At 48.9% G+C, this 16,360-nt stretch overlaps 1 protein-coding gene across 1 annotated transcript in view; it reads right to left on the bottom strand.

Moving 5' to 3' along the window:
- Positions 1–16,360, bottom strand: part of INPP5D (inositol polyphosphate-5-phosphatase, 145kDa) — a 141,790-nt gene that overhangs the window by 80,671 nt on the left and 44,759 nt on the right. Inside the window, exons 3-4 of the mRNA XM_006866805.1 lie at positions 3,437–3,587; positions 348–519 (exon numbers count right to left, since the gene is read on the bottom strand). Coding sequence (XP_006866867.1) covers positions 348–519; positions 3,437–3,587 — 323 coding nt within the window. The remainder of the gene's footprint in view (positions 1–347; positions 520–3,436; positions 3,588–16,360) is intronic.

Below are 16,360 nucleotides of genomic sequence, written 5' to 3'. Positions count from 1 at the left end.
CACTGAGAACCCTGTGGGCACAGTTCTACTCTGACACACGGGGCACCATGAGTGGAATCTACTTATAAAAACTCATCCACTGAGAACCCTGTGGGGCACAGTTTTACTCTGACACACACGGGGCACCATGAGTGGAATCTATTTATGAAAATCATCCACTGTGAATCCTGTGGGCACATTCTACTCTGACATACATGGGGACACCAGGAGTCAGGATCAATTCAACAACAATGGGTATGTGGTTCGTTAGTAATGAAATAAATAAAAATGGACTGAAGGACCGAAAACGTCATTCCCTATTAGGTGTAGGCTCTATGTTCTGGAACTGGGGTGCCTGGGAGACTTACCCGTTGGTGTCCATGCTCTGTAGCCGCTGAAGTAACGTCTCGGAGAGCGTGGGCCTGCTGAACTCCGGTACTCGAGGGTTCTCGCTTGAAAGAAGAACTTCCTTGGCCTCGGAGGGCCCAGCCGACAAAGGGATGTTCCTGGGGGGCAACTCAGGCGGACACGTGATGCATTCTACACAAGACAACAGCAGGAACATTCTGGTTACACACCTGCTTCTCTGAGGGTCACCCATCTTCAGAGAGGGCTTGGGGGGCGCACCTCCTCGGGGTGAGTACACCCTCCAGCTGCACCTTCTTTGTGGTAGCCATGCCCTCACACACTTCAGTGCAGTTTTGTGAGAAGTCAGAGATGCCTCAGAAGAAGGCCTGGCAATGTACTTCCCCAAACCCAGCCAATAAAAATCCTATGGAGCACAGTCTACTCTGACAGATGTGAGGTTGCCATGAGCCAGAATCCACTCTGGTGAGGTCAAGGGCACTGTACCCATTGTGTAGACCCCTGCCAGCAGGGCTCATAGGGAAGTGGTCCCCTCCTGTTCCCATGATTACTATGGTCCCCACCACTTCCCGCTTCCATCTCTCTCCCTGGCTAGATGGGAAGCCTTCCTGAGGACCTAGCACAATATCTATGTTATTGTTAGCTACTGGGGGCTGCCAAGGCCTGCTGGAGTCCGGGAATAGACAAGGCTAGCCTTTGAGTGGGAAGCCTAGGCTGTAGTCCTGAGATTTCAGGTAGGACAGGGCTGCCCAGAAGGTGACCCTCTGAGGAGAGCCTGGGGGGTCACAGGATAGGCCCGGCTTTCGTGGGCTGAAGTCTAGGGCTCATGCAAAGCAGTGCCAGGACGGAGCGGACTCATTACAGATGGAGCCAGAGACAAGAGGCAACCAAGCCCCCAGGTCCCTCTCTCTGCCTTTCCTTCTCTTCCATCATCAGATCCTCAGAGACCAATAACAGGAAGTGAGGCCCTGTCGCCCCCTGGAGAACTCAACACAGCCCCAAGAGATGGGCCTCCTGCTTTAGGAGAATTTCCATCCTGTATGAACCCCGAAGATCTGTGTGAAGGCCACTGGACAACAAGCCCCTTGGATCCAAATCTTGTTCCGAGCCCCTCCCACACTCAGGCCGGCCCTGGGAGTCCAGCCACTGCACTGTTCCATCTTGTCCTCTGCTATCCAAGTGAGTGCTCTGAGGAGACACCAGTGCATTTAGACCCCTCTTGGGGGTGGGGGCCCCACTGCTGGGCCTCATTTTGGGAAGTGAAGCCACAGTCATGAGACTGGGTTTCTCTTTCCAGTCCTTCTGGAAAGTGTCTCAGGGTCTTTGGCCAGAGGGGGAGGGCAAGCCGGGCTGGGGTCACAGGGAAGTATGTGGTCAGTGTACAGAGGTCATTTCTTCTTAACACTTCTCTAGTGGGCGGGTTTATCATTCATGAGGTGCTGCCTTGGGGAGGGTGGGACTGGGCATCTGGGAGGTAGAGGACAAGAAGCCAGGATGAAGGGTTGGGGAGTGGCCTTGGACCCTCACCTCTAGCCATTCAATAGCCAACCTTCCAGGTCCCTGGCAACAACGCCAGACCCATGGTCACTGGATCGATTCCAATCCTAGCGACCCTCTAGGATAGAGTAGAGTTCTATTCTAGAGGGTCCAGCTTTACAGGACCAGAATGGGTTTGAACCATTGACCTTTCAGTTAGCCGTTGAGTGCTTAAGTCACTGCATACCAGGGTTCCTTCTGGGTCCAAGTGTACTTCCTGTCAGATGACAGAGGCCCTTCCTGGGCCCCCTTCAGCCTCTGGGGAGCCATGGTCGTTCCTAGCCGCTCTTTGTCTGAGCCTCGTGGCTCCTCACAGAGCTGTCCCGCTGACGAGGAAGCTGGGGACCAGCTTCCCCCAAGAGGGGGCCTCTGGGAGAATGGAAGGAAGCAAGGGTGCTGAAGACCCACAAGCCAGGGTCACCAGCTCATGAGGGGCCCGCAACACCTAGCTCCAGGTTCTGGGATAGAGATCTGAGGTTAGTCTGAGGGGCTCATTAGCTATCTTACTGTTGTTGTTAGCTGCCATCTAGTTGACCCTCAACTCATGGTGACTTGATGCACACTGGGATTGGCCCTGATTTTTGCAAGGAGACCAAAAGGACTTTCTTCCTAGTCTGTCTTCATCTGGAAGCTCCGTGGAAGCCTGCTCTGTATCACAACATACAAGCCCTTTCCCCCAACAGATGGGTGGTGGCTATATATAAAGTGCTGGCCAGAAGCCAGCCAGGTCTCCTTGCTGGAAGGTGAGAATTCTACCACAGAATTATGACTGCCTCCTCTAGCAGTTCGAAACTACCAGCTGTTTCACAGGAGAAAGATGAGGCTTTCTGCTCCACTAAAAATTTACAGCCTTGGAAACCCTGTACAGGGTCACTATGCATCGGAACCGACTTCACGGCACATAACCACCACCACCACCTCTAGTCCATCTCCAGGAAATAGAGGAGGGAAGGAAGGGCCCAGTCCAGGGGAACCCCTTTGCACCTCTCTTCTCCCTTGGACCCTGACTTTACTATCGTTGGCCAACACTGTTTAAAGAGCAAACCTGATTCGAACAAACTTCTCAGGAGCTATACTTTGTTTCTTTTTTTCCTCCCATTAAATGTAGATATAAAGAAATCCCTTTATCATTCTTTGAGTTAGCTGTAAGGATCTCTATTTTCATTTTGCGGCGAACTCACTAATTAGAATGAGGGTGGCAGGCGCTGCATTTATTGAGCACTTGCTGTGTACCAAGCTCTGTGCTTCACATTCACTGATTCACTACATCCTTGTGTATACCTGAGAGGCAGATACCATTCTTACTGTCTCTTTAAGGAGTTGGCTATGGTTTAGAGAGATTAAGTAATTTATCAAAGCTCACACAGCTGATAAAGTTGGAGACCTTGAGACTGTGTTTTAACCTGTCCTAACCACCATGTCATTCTCTCTCTGAGAGTCCAATTCACTTACTCTGAAAGTATTTGCTGTAGAGACACACCCAGGATTTCTCCACCACACTGGAGGGTACCTCCCAGTCCAGGCCAGCTGCCCAGACTCCTGTTTTCCTGCTTACCCGTCTCCTCTTCGGGTTCATCACCCGCATCCTCTTCCTCCAGCGGCACGGGGTACTGCAGGTGGGTTACAAGCCCCATGTTCTCCTTCTTGTAGAACTCGATGAGCTGGTCCAGCTTGGTGAAAAACCTCATGGGAACACCTTCCGACGCCTGAGGACAAAACCCAAACAGAAGCACATTTTAAGTGACTGGAACATCACCCAACCACAAAGGCCATCTGCTGTGGAGACTGACGTGGCCCAGGAAGTGGCTGAGTTTCCAGAAAAAGCTCTGAGTCCCTAGACTGGTGTCTGTTCACCCCCTGGCCTGCCACATCCACACCCCAACAACCTATAACCAGAAACTGCCGAGAGTCTGTAGAAGTTACAAAAGGATTGTTTTACAGATCTTATTCCTTAGTCTTAAAAATAAAAACCAATCTATATTTTATAAAAGCATTTTGTTTGATAAGTAATACATTTACATTATGGCAAAATTAGAAAATCCAGACTTTTTTCCAAAATAAATCACCACGAGAGATCTACTCACCACAGCTAAGAATATATTTTGTACACATTATGTGTGTGTGTGTTTGGGGGAGAGTTATTCCCCACCCCACCACACACACACACACACACACACACACACACACACACACACAGCACTTATTTTTAAACACAGACTACTCTAGCAATTGCTTTCTTCTGGCTTTATTTTTTTCCTTTGCTATCATCGGCCTGGTGTTTCAAAACTCAACAAAACGGTCAGGTGGTAACAGAATCCTCCCTGGTTTGGTTAGAATCTCTATGCATTAAGACAAGAGGCGGGAGTCATTCGGCCTTAGGGGAAGGTCCTCCTGGACTCCACCTGAGGACCACAGGAAGTATTGGGCGATCTCTAAGCAGCTAGCCCAGACCACACTGAGGTCCAACCCACCTCACCGCACCAAGGCCAGGCCCAAAAAAGACCCACCCCACCAAAGATTCACCCCACGGAAGCCCCGCCCCATGGAGACCCCGCCCCACGGAAGCCCCGCCCCACAGAAGCCCATCCTGCCCCCATTGAGGTCCTGCCCCCATTGAGGCCCCGCCCCTTATCGGCTCCACCCTGTCCCACCTTCATTCTGTGGCCAGGTCAGGATGAGGCCCGGGGTTCTTGTCTGCGGCAGCCAGGCACAAGGCTTGGGTTACTTTTTATTAACGATGTACCTTACAGACAACACCTCTAAACTTTCTGTCCATCCATCCTGCCCACCTGGGCTCTCCCTGAGGTCCCTGTCTCAAGGAATGGCATCACTGTCATCTACCCCTTGGCTTAGCCTGGTACCCAGGGACATCTCAGACTCAGAGGTGGACAGCAGGAAGCAGCGTATCACCAATCCAACTGAGTTCCTGAGCCCTGGGTGGGAGATGAAACTGAAGTCAGCGCCAAGCAGGGGACTGGGGAGAGGGCTCAGCTGGTAGTAGGCCAAGACTTGACTTGCCTTGTCTCCCAGGAGCAGTGTGCCCTGAACTCACTCCAGTCATCTTAACAACCTCCATACCAATTACCTCCACGAAATCTAAGGTGAGAAGGTGTCATCTCTGCAGGTGGTGGTCAGGACCCTCACTCCCCCCTTACTTCCCCCCCGCCCCCCAGAGCTGCCAGCAACTTCATGACACAACGTGGAAGGAAGCCAGTAGGCAGATGGGGTGGATGTCCAGGGAAGCTCACCCACCTTGGGGAGCAGGCAGTCTCTGAGCCTAATGTGGCTGAACTATTTTTGGACACACTCAACCTCAAGTTGACATTGACTGATGTCCACTGGGTAGGATTGAAGTCCGTTTCGAGGGCCACAAGACAGCAGCTGAAGCAAGATGGCCCAGAGAGGAACAAACTATTACTTTTTGGCATTTCCTTACTGTCATGGGTAACAGACATGCTACGTCCACCTTATACATTTCCCTGTCCCAGCCCTCACATTAATCCTGGTTTTTTTTCAGTGGAGAATGGTATTTGTTGTTGTTGTTGTTAAGTGTTATTGAGTCGGTTCTAACCCATACCTACCCAGTATATAAAGTTACCAAGAAGCAGCTGGTGAGCTTGAACCGCCAACCTTGCAGTTCAAACTGACCTTGCAGTCCAGCACATTAACCCACAGAGCCACACCAGGACTCTAAAGAAACTCCACCGGTTTCTTTCAGTGGAGAATGGTATTTAGGGACCACAGTCTGAGGACTAGGTAAGCTGGTTACTGGAGTCCCATTGCTTCTAGGCCCTCTCAGGAAACAGAACTTGGAAATGTGTGTGAGAAACTTTTCTCTAAGTTTGAAATTATTTACAAAATAAAAAGTTTTAGAAAGAGATATACACAGAGTTGGGGGATTGGGTGGCACTAAAAAGGCATCTTATCTAAAGGGTCAGATGTTTATTCTTTTTTATGGTAGATTTCACAAAACTATTCCTAGCTTATATATTTCTAGAGGTTTCTGCACAAATGTACAGAGAGCTCAGAAACATTAATGAGGCTTACATAATTGCAATTAATCTTCTTGTTGTTAGGTGTTCTTGAGTCAGCGCTGGCCAGAGTCAAGCTCCCACATGTCATAAACACGGCATGGTTTGGTGGTTCCTGGGGGGAGCGGGAGTGAGGAGCAGGTGGGGAAGATAGACTCCTAGGTCTCTCCTTTGTGCTCATCCTACCCATCGGCTCCCCGGGACAGAAAACAGGCTCATGGGGGCCAGAACACATTTCCCTGCTGGGTATCCCAAGTCAGGGGCCCTGGTGAGGGGCCCTCTTAGGGATCGTGTCTCTTTCCAGGTTAGGACCCCACACCAAGTGGAAGAAAGTATAAGAGGCTGAATGCCCAGGGAGCCAAGCAAACAAAGGAAGGAGTGAAGAAGAAAGAAATCGATGTGGATTACTACCTGCTGGAGTCCTGGAATGGTGCTGTGGGTTGATGCACTGGACTGCAGGGTTGGTTTGAACCTCAAGGTCGGCGGTTCAAGATCACCAGCTGCTCCTGAGAAACCCTATACAGGGTCCCCATGGGTCTGAACTGACAATAACAACACCCACCTGCTGGATTGATACAGTGGCTGCAGCAATGCGGCACCAAATGGACGGCTCCTCACAACCGTGATCACCACCACCACGTGACACAAAGGCTTTGTACTCCACTATTAACGTGGTGGAGTCCTGTAAGATAAGCACTGGACTGCTAACTGCAAGGTTGATGGTTCAAACCCACCAGCTGCTCCTTGGAAACCCCTATATAGTGTCGCTATGGGTCAGAACCGACTCGACGGTTCAACCTCATAGCAACTAATGCCAAGGTTGGTGGTTCGAACCCACCCAACAGACCTTTGGCAATCAACTTCCCCTCAACGCCATGGTAACAAGTTTCAGGTTTGATGGACAAACATGTTGGGATACTATCTAATGTAATCAATCATCCCCTTAGTGGGCACAACGGCTCTGTCTTAGGAGATGAGGAAACAGTCTTGGAGAGGTGGAGGGGCTTGCTTGGTCAGAAAGGCAGTTGGAAAAGCAACCCGCCCCAGGGAATGTTTCAAGATAAGAACCAGAAGGGGGAGGGGTGGCTGGGGAACCCACCTTCTTATCTAGCCAGGCAGGGACAAGGTCTTGAGGAGGGCAGGGACCAGCTGTGGAAAGGGGAGGGGAGGAGGGGAGGAGGGAACGAGGTGCTCAGAGATTCTCTGCAGGTTCAAGTCTCGGGAGACTCAGGCTGTGTCGTCCTGTTTGTGGGCGAGCTGGATGAAGCCTGATATTTGGTGGATGGCACGTGGTGGCTGGTGGTGGGTGGGAGAGTCTGACACTTGCTATTTTGGGACCAGGTCCTGTCTCTGCAGACCTGCTCCATGGCAGTATTCTAAAACCATGTGTCTGGGGATTTATCAATGGTGAAGCCATGAACAGGCTTGGCCAGAGTCTTAGATGTGCAGCGTTGGTGGGGAGGGGCAGGGATGATGCTTAAAAAAAGTGGAGAGTGAGGGCCAGCCTGCCACAGTCTCTTCTCCTCCGTGTCTTCCCATCTCTTCTCCCCACTCAGACCCCACACTCCTCCCTTTGTCTGCTCAGATCGGGTGGGCCCTGGTGCTGGCGGTAGTGGGGGCCCTATCATGCACCCCACTACCTCGTTCCAGCCACCCCATTTCCTGAGCTTGGTTCCTTGGCGTTCCTCATGCCAGGCTCTGGGCAGGCTTCCCGGAACGACTTGGCATGATTCTGCTCCCCAACAGTCCTACACTCACTTCAAAATCCACACCCACCCAAGTTCTCAGCCCATGCTGGAACTGGCATGACCTTCGCTTGTCCTCCCTCTCCACTCCTCAGACCCTGCCACCTGTCATCTGTCCTCCCAGATGGGGCTCCTACACCCACCCACCTGCCCACTGGAGCCAGTGGCCACAGCCCCATCTCCTGCCCTGTCCTTTGCGAAGTCTTAGAAGAAAGCTAGCTTCTAGAATGTCATTGATTGCTTTGTGTCCTAGGAGCTGAGGCCATCAGTCCCCAAGTCTCTGCCTCCAGTTCCCCAGTGTCTGTGTAGGGAGTGACTCCCATAAGCTCCTGGCAGACTTGGAGGCGTGTGAGGGCTTAGAACCCTTCACATCAAAGGGGCTGCCGTTGATGGGCTGGGGCATTCACATCTCTGGTACTGAAACGACAGCCCTGAGACCCATTTCAGTCAGATCTGACTCTCAAGGAAGGGTAAGGGGATGAGTAATTGTCTCTGATGTGCACCTGGCCCAGGTGTCTGGAAGAGGAGAGCTTCTTCTGGGGACCTCAGGCCACAATTAGGACATGGGAAGAAGATAGTAGGCCTTGCATCCATAGTTACAGTTGACAGCTTGACATTATGTCTCCCACTCAGGATCACAGTGAGGGGGTTAGGTAACCATGGAAGAGGGGTCCTCGCCTTTCTAAGACCCCCCTGGGAACAAGAGGAGCATGATGCTGCAGAAGGGAGACTGGGGCAGACTGGACCACTCCTTTCCTGCTGTGGGATTTTATGTCCACACCATTATCACAGGTTCTGCAACGTGTTCTGCTGGAAAAGGAAAAATGGACTTCTTTACCCTCCTGATGCTGCCTTGCTTTGTGTGGCCTGCTGTGGTCAACAGTACTGTTGCTGGTTTCTGACAGTGTCCCACTGCTATGCATAAAGCTTTCAGTGGCTCAACATTCAAAGGCAGTCTGCCTCTCCTTCTTCCTAGTCTGTCTTCATCTGGAAGCCCATCTGAAACCTGTCCACCATGAGTGACCCTGCTGGTATTTAAAATATCCGTGACATAGCTTTCAGCATCACAGCAATATGCAAGCCACCACAGCACGACAGGCCATTAATACAAAGTGCCAGGTTCTGATGTGAAGATCTGAAGGACATCACAACTCTCTACTTGTTCCTCTTAGAGAAGAGGTGATGTGGGGAGGGCTTGGCCTTTGGCCTGACCTACAAATGAAGGCATGAGGAGCAGAACTGGGGCCAACTGGAAACCATTCCGTCAAATGCCAGTGAGCCCAGCCTAGATTGGCTGGACTCAGGAGCAGAAAGGAAATTCTGAAAGCTACTAAGGTTTCTGAGAGCTTTGTTACACAGCACAACTGACAGATGCAAGCATGGGGAGAAGAATGAGCTTTCTCTGAGGGTCTCCCTCTTACTGAACCTGCATGACATATTTTTGGTGCTGTTAGATGACGTCAAGTCAGTACAGATTCATAGCAACCATACGCACAACAAAGCGAAACACTGCCTGGTCCTGTGCCAACCTCACAGGCAAGCTACGCTTGAGCACATTGTTCCTGCCACTGTGCCAGTCTACCTCTTTGGGGGCCTTCCTCTTTTTCTCTGACCCTCTTTACCAAGCATGATATCCCTCTCCAGGGACTGGTCCCTTCTGATAATATATATATCTGAAGTATGAGAGATGAAGTCTGGGTATCCTGGCTTCTAAGGAGCATTCTGGCTGTATTGCTTCCAACACAGATTTCACTTGTTCCTCTGGTGGTCCATGGTACTTTTAATATTCTCCTCCAACACCATAGCTCAAATGCATCAATTCTTCTATGGTCTTCCTGTCCAGCTTTCACATCCATATGAGGTTATTGAAAATACCATGGCTTGGGTCAGGTGCACCGTAGTCCTCAAACTGACATCTTTGCTCTACAACACTTTAAAGAGGACTTGGGCAGCAGATTTGCCTAATACAATGCATGTTTGATTTCTTAACTGCTGCTTCCATGAGTGTTGATGGTTGACTCAAGCAAAACAATGTCTTTGACAGCTTCAGTCTTTTCTCCATTGATGTGGATGTTATTTATTGGCCCAGTGGTGAGGATTTTTGTTTTCTTTACATTGAGATGCAATCCATACCAAAGGCTGTGTTCTTTGATCTTCATTAGCAAGTATTTTAAGGTTGTATCATCTGCATATCGCAGGTTGTTCATGAGTCTTCTTCCAATCCTGATGCCACATTCTCAATAGAACCCAGCTTCTCGAATTATGTGCTCAGCATACAGGTTGAATAAGTATGGTGAAAGAATACAACCCTGGTGCACACCTTTCCTAATTTTCAACCATTCAGATGACATAGTTGTCTTCATTTGACCCCCTGAGGAAGTGAGCTGCCAAAAAGTGGGTAACTTGTTCAATGGCACCCAACTTGTTCAATCACCAGGGTGTGTCACAAGGGACAATCTTAGAATATGACATCCTCATTCCCACTATGACTGCTCTCCAGACTTCCAGAAGCTACTGTCCATCAATCTCGGCTTCTGGGCAGACCTCCGCGCAGGTCTCCGGGCCCCTCTGAACTCTACCATTTTCCCAACGAGCCCGAACCACACTGTACTTAGAGCCGCTCTCTCTGCTGGTTCCTGTGAAAGTCACTAACCAGACCCAGTCTTACAGTACGCAGTTTTTTGAGCAAGACTGGATAGATAACCTGGAGTTGGGTGGATTGACAAGCCAGCAGACAGTCCTCACATATTTACCACGAACCCCAAGAAGCCCTGGTGTAAGCATTGGACTACTAGCCACAAGCTTGGATATTCAACACCCACCAGTTTTTGGGGGAGAAAGATGAGTCTGTATGCGCCCATCAAAATTTACAATCTCAGACCCCCTGAGTCACTATGAAATGGAAATTGACTTGATGGCAGTGGATATTAGTACCCTCCAACCCCCAGGATTCAGCAGGGACCAATATGGATCCAGGCCTTGCCCCACAGTTGAGCAAAGAAGCCAGGCATGGTACAACAAGCAGATTAGTAGGTTTGTGAGGGAGAAGGCAGCTCCTTGGAAGGATGTTTCAGGGGTCAGGAAAGTATTCATTTCTCCAAGAAGCAACATTGAAGCTGAGACAGGAAGGGTGGAGAGGAGTTGGTCAGGTAAAGAGTGATGGAAACCTTATAGTGGGAAGAAGGAACAACATCGTAAAGTGTTGGTGTTACTATAACTGACAACCAGAATGCCCTCTACAGCAAGGATGCTAAGGCTGACTGACTTCAGCCACGTCATCAGGAAATACATCACGTTTGGTAAACAGAGGGTCCATGAAATGAGAGAGACCCTCTGTGAGGTGGATGGACCCCCAATGGCCACAACAATGAGCTCAGACATGCTGGAGACCAACAATGTCTTGTACTTTGTACAGAAGGTCATCATGAGCTGGGGACAACTCGACAGCAACCAACATCAACAACAGACACAAGTTCTAATCTGTGGCACTCTTGTTGCCTCACCCAGATCCCAGGACCCCTTCACTAGCTCTGGTGTTTTGAACTTGCAGCCTCAGATGATGGCCTATATGGGCACTGGAGACAACTCACCTGTATGGAAAGCCAGGAGTACCTGGGAGTCTTATGATCCACATCCCTATACAAGGTGGGGTTCAGGCTCAGTGAGGAAGTGGATTGTGCCTGCAAAGTCCTAGCTCTTTGCCTCAAAGCAGGATAGAACTCCGAGGTGCTTGGGGACCAACCAGATCAGATCTGAGATTCCCCTAAAGACTTCAACCTTGCTTGGTGTCTTCCCTTTCCTGTCCCCCCCACCCCCAATTCCCTCACTGGTTTCTCCTGGGGACTCTTCCTTAATGAATTACTGGTACCCAGTCCTGGTGAGGCGCTGTGGGCGGGCTAATGCATTAGACGGCAAAGTCGTTTGAACTGCAAGGTCGGTGGTTCAAGCTCACCAGCTGCTCCTTGCAAACCCTATACAGGTTCGCTATGGGTCAGAATTGACTCGACGGCATTTCACAACAACAAAGCTCAGGAGGAACTTGACCTACGATAGTCAACTCCCCAAATCAGCCCTTTTGCTTGTCCATCTTGAGCCATCCTCTCAAGAGCTGATCCAAGCTTCACCCTCAAGTCCTCAATCCAAGTCCCTCATCATCATAAAGGAGGCTCCCACTTCTTTGGAGGAAATTGAAGTTGGTCAAGTATGGAGTTTTCTCTTCCTCTTCCTCCTCCCCTCATGTGGTTCACGTGGGGACCATGGCCCTGCCTCTTGCTCTTCCTACTCTCTGCTCCTCTAACCCCGTGGGCTCAGTACACCCTGAGCACACATCTTCCCTTGCCATCTGTTGGTCTCTAGCAGTCCAAATCCTTGCTCTCTAGCTGGACCTCTGGAGGTATCGTCCACTCTGAAAATTCCAGCATTTAAGTGGAATCATGCATGGCGAATGACTGAAGAAAGGGTGTATCTTTTTTGGATATGTTTCTGTTGATCTTCCTAATTTACAAGTAAAGAAACAGAGATTCAGAAGGACCAGATGATTTTCCCTCAAACATGATAAAAAGAAATACACAAAACTGAGCTAAAAATATTATGAGTAAGAGTCTGGAGATTAAAAGGACTAGGACTGCAAACTACAGGTCAGCTGTTCAAACCTGCCAGCTGCTACTCGGAAACACTGTACAGGGTCGCTGAGTCCGAATGGACTCGAAGGGATTTAACAACTACCACAGTGCAGCAAAGCAGACAAGCCCTAGTGGTGCTGTGGGTTAGACATTGACCTGCAAACTATAGGTCAGTGGTTCAAACCTGCCAGCTGCTCCATGGGAAAGAAATGAGGCTGTCTGCTTGCAGAAAGATTTATAGTCTTGCAAACCCTAAGGTGAAATTCCACTCTGTCCTCTAGGGGCACTACGAGTCAGAATCCACTTGATGGCAGCGGGTTTGGTTTTGGTTTTTAAGTAAAACAGAAGTGATTATGAATATACCCAACCTCTAAGGAGTCCCGGTGTGGCCCTGTAGGATAAACACTGGACTGCAAAGTTCAGTTTGAATCGCAAGGTCAGCATTTCAAACTCTCCAGCGGCTCCTTGGAAACCCTACACCGGGTCGCTATGAGTCAGAACCAACTCAATGACACTTAACAACAACTAAAGAGCCACAGGAATCTCTAGAGGCAGACAGACCTCAACTAGGGCATTAGCAGGTGTGAGTTGATCACACACAGGACCAGTGGGATCATGCCAGCTTCAGGACCAATTGTTCAGGATTCCCAAGAATGAGTTGTTAAACGTGGCCATGACGGTTGATGGGCAGCCATGATGAGACTATTTGCACCAGGGAAATTGGCAAGTACCACAAGCCAGGACCTTGTTTCCTCCCAGAGAACTGATGGTTGGTTAAACATTTACTACTCTACGTGGTCCACTAACATCAACCATTGTAGCCAAAATTGTCTCCTCAGTTCCTAAAGACCCAGCCTCTTATATAAACTTGTCCCAATCTCTAGAAAACACCACTTGCTCAGGAAATACTGTGGTTGACAAGATGGCTAAGGACTAGTTGGGTAGAATGTAGAAACGGTGTTGGGCGAGGAAAGCATTTTATTACCTAGAAATGGGAAAGACCCAGTTTAAAACAGGAAGCACCAGGCCAGTTTTGGGGGCAAGTGGGATGATCTGAAGAAAGAGAAGTTGGTTAGAGGCAGGATCCAAGTGTTATGGCAGGTCTGACAAAGGTGGGCCTTTGTCAGGATGCTTAGCTCCATCACGTGGGGGTGGGGACAGAGGAACTAGGTTTAGGTAAGCAGGAGTAAACCGGCATCCCGCCCCCATGGAGGAACTGAAAGTAGCCGTTTGAGGCTCCTGCCGCTCTGAGGAACTGATAAAGGCCCCCCTGCATCATGGGGCCAAAGCCCAAGGCAGAAAACCAAAAACCAAACCAAACCCACTATTGATGAGTTGGTGCCAGCTCACAGCGACTCCAGGGCACAGGGTAGAACTGCCCTATAGGGTTTTTGAGGAGGTAAACTGTTTCAGGAGCAGACAGCCTCATCTTTCTCCTGCAGAGTGGCTGTGGGTTTGAACTGTCAACTTTGCAGTTAGAAGCTCAGTCCTAATCCTACAGAGCCACCTGACAGAAAAGGAGGCTGTAATGATATCTGGTTCTACAACATTCAGGTCTTACCCAGGGATAAGACTCTTAGGGTTCAATAGTGAATAAGTGCTATCAGGACTGATTGTGAGTGTTATAAATGAAAAGGTAGGTGTTTTGTAACAAAAGGAGGGGAGTGGTTAATCTTGCAGTCCAGGAGCGGAGGACCCTGGGACCATCAAGAGAGAAGACTGGAGTGCATGCCCTATCCAGAGGAGCAGTGACACCAGAGATGGAAGCAGAGACAATGACGTGGAGAGATGGAGCGGCTGGGCACTCTGGACTCAGGAAGGGAGGGGGGTCTGTGTGCTGATGGCTGGGGGATAGGCTTGTGGGGTATACCCTTTGGTTGTTTGAATGATTGTGTATTCCTGAGTGCTTTGGTGTACATAAACACACACACAAAAAACAAAAAACAAAAAACAAGGGAATGGAAGCAAGTGCTGTTGAATGATGATGCCTGGAGGGGATTGTAATCATTGCAATGAAATAAAATAAGATAGGATGAATGCAAAGCTGATGTTCTCTCATGTAAACTATCACTCAATTCACAATAAAAACTTTTAAAAAAGTTAAGAGAACTAATGCCCAGGGAGAGTTGGGGAAGTTGTGGTTTTTACAATGGACAAGACAGTTAGTGGAATTCTTGTTTTCCAAAGGTCCCTTTAGGAAGACTAGGCAGCCCATGGAGTGCACCCGTGGGAGGGGAGTCTGAAGATGTGGGGTTGGAGGTGTTGTCTGGCTCATGAGGAACAGTTGAAGAAACTCAGGCTTGGATTCAGAGAACCTCAAGAGAACCTGCCTGAGCATTTAAATCAACCACAGTATTTCCATGTGTTTCCCCGAGAGTAGAGCTGGGATGAAGGGCTGTACGTTACCAGGAGGCCATCTGTCTTGTTTAAGGAACAAATCAGAGATGATCAGAACAGTCTAGAGTTGGACAGTTGCGGTCAGGAAGTTTCCTGGAGTCTGGCCTTGATCATCCACCCAGCAGCAGACCTCACAAAGAGGAAGCCAGGGTGGACAGAGCTGGCCCTGTAGCTGATCACCTGACTCTGCTTATCAGTGTCTCACCCACTCGGCTGTTCCAGTTTGGGCATTTTGAGTTGGTCCCCTTCTCTGGTTCTCCTGCTGTTGGGCTCCTTATGTTTGATTGGCAGCCTCCTTCCAGCAGATGTTGTTGTTGTTAAGTGTCATCCCGTCAGTTCTGACTCATAGCATGGTGTGTAAAGTTTCCAAGAAGGGCTGGTGGGTTTGAACCGCTGATCTAGTGGTTAGCAGTCCAGTGCTTATTGTATAGCAGGGTATCCCTGGAAATCAGTAGCAAAACACCAAGCAGTGTTGCCTTTGAGCTACACCATTATCCTGCAGGTCCCAGCCAGTCAACACAACATAGACCAAAACATATCCTCGGCCCCAAATAAGTTGTATTGAAAGGAAGAGAGACATCTGTCATCATTTGCAAACAACAACTTCCTCTACCGAAAGAAGACAAGATAATGAGTTCAAAAACTGTTAGAACTATTGAGATAGTTTAGAAAAATGGTCCAGAACATCCTACACAAGTTGTGTGTTTCTAGGACATCAACAAAACCCAGTCAGGGAACACCATGGAAAAGAATGATCCTGTTCATAAAAGTAACTGCAGTGTATCAGACTAATGCAGCAGGGCAGGTTTAGGAACTATGTGTGTGTGGGGGGGGGGGGGGGGGGGGGGGGAACCTAAAAGAAAGAATAAAAAAGATAAAAAAAAAGGAAGCATGAATAAATAGAAAGAGATGTCATATTTTCAAGTAAGACTCAATAACTCGAGATGAGTTATCTTCAAATTCATCGACAAACTCAACATAGTTCTAGAAAGATCCCAGCTGATTTTTTAGGGAACTGATTAGACAATTCATCTGGAAAAGAAAATGCTGGACAACAACAAAGAATAGAGAGAAGACCAATAAATGGAAACATAACCTACTAGATAGGAAAACATACAGCAAAATTATACTAATTAAAACTGTATGGTACTGGTATCAAGAATAGATGAAGAAATATGTGGAACACAATGAAGACCCTTAAAATAAAATCTGGGGCTATGTGGGAATTTACAGTCCTGGTGTGGCACTGAAGGGTAAGCAATGGACTGCTAACAGGAAGGTCGGGGGTTTAAAACCCTATAAAACAGCAATGTGGGAATGAAGCATATAATTGGTTCACATTTTCAGGAGCTCTGGTTGTGCAGTGGGTGACACATTGGGCTGTTAACTGCAGAGTAATAAGTTCGACTCCACCAGCCGCTCCACGGGAGAAAGATGAGACTTTTGTCCCTGAAAAGATTTACAGCCTCAGAAACCCTATGCAGAGTTGCTGAGTCAGACCCAATCCAATGGCACTTAACAACCACAAAGGGTGGCGGTTGAATCAGTGCGGAAACAGCGGTCTAGCTGATATACTAGGGGGCTTCAAAAAGTTCAAGGAAAAAAATGGAATTAAAAGATAATGGAAAGTTTTCACAAACTTTTAAAAGCCTCCTCCTATGGTGTTGACTACCCATTTGAGAGG

This window comes from Chrysochloris asiatica, unplaced genomic scaffold (genome assembly GCF_000296735.1).
Source record: "Chrysochloris asiatica unplaced genomic scaffold, ChrAsi1.0 scaffold00096, whole genome shotgun sequence".
Classification (NCBI taxonomy): Eukaryota; Metazoa; Chordata; class Mammalia; order Afrosoricida; family Chrysochloridae; genus Chrysochloris; species Chrysochloris asiatica.
Note: the sequence above shows the minus strand (reverse complement) of the source record. Positions and strands in the feature narration are given on the sequence as shown.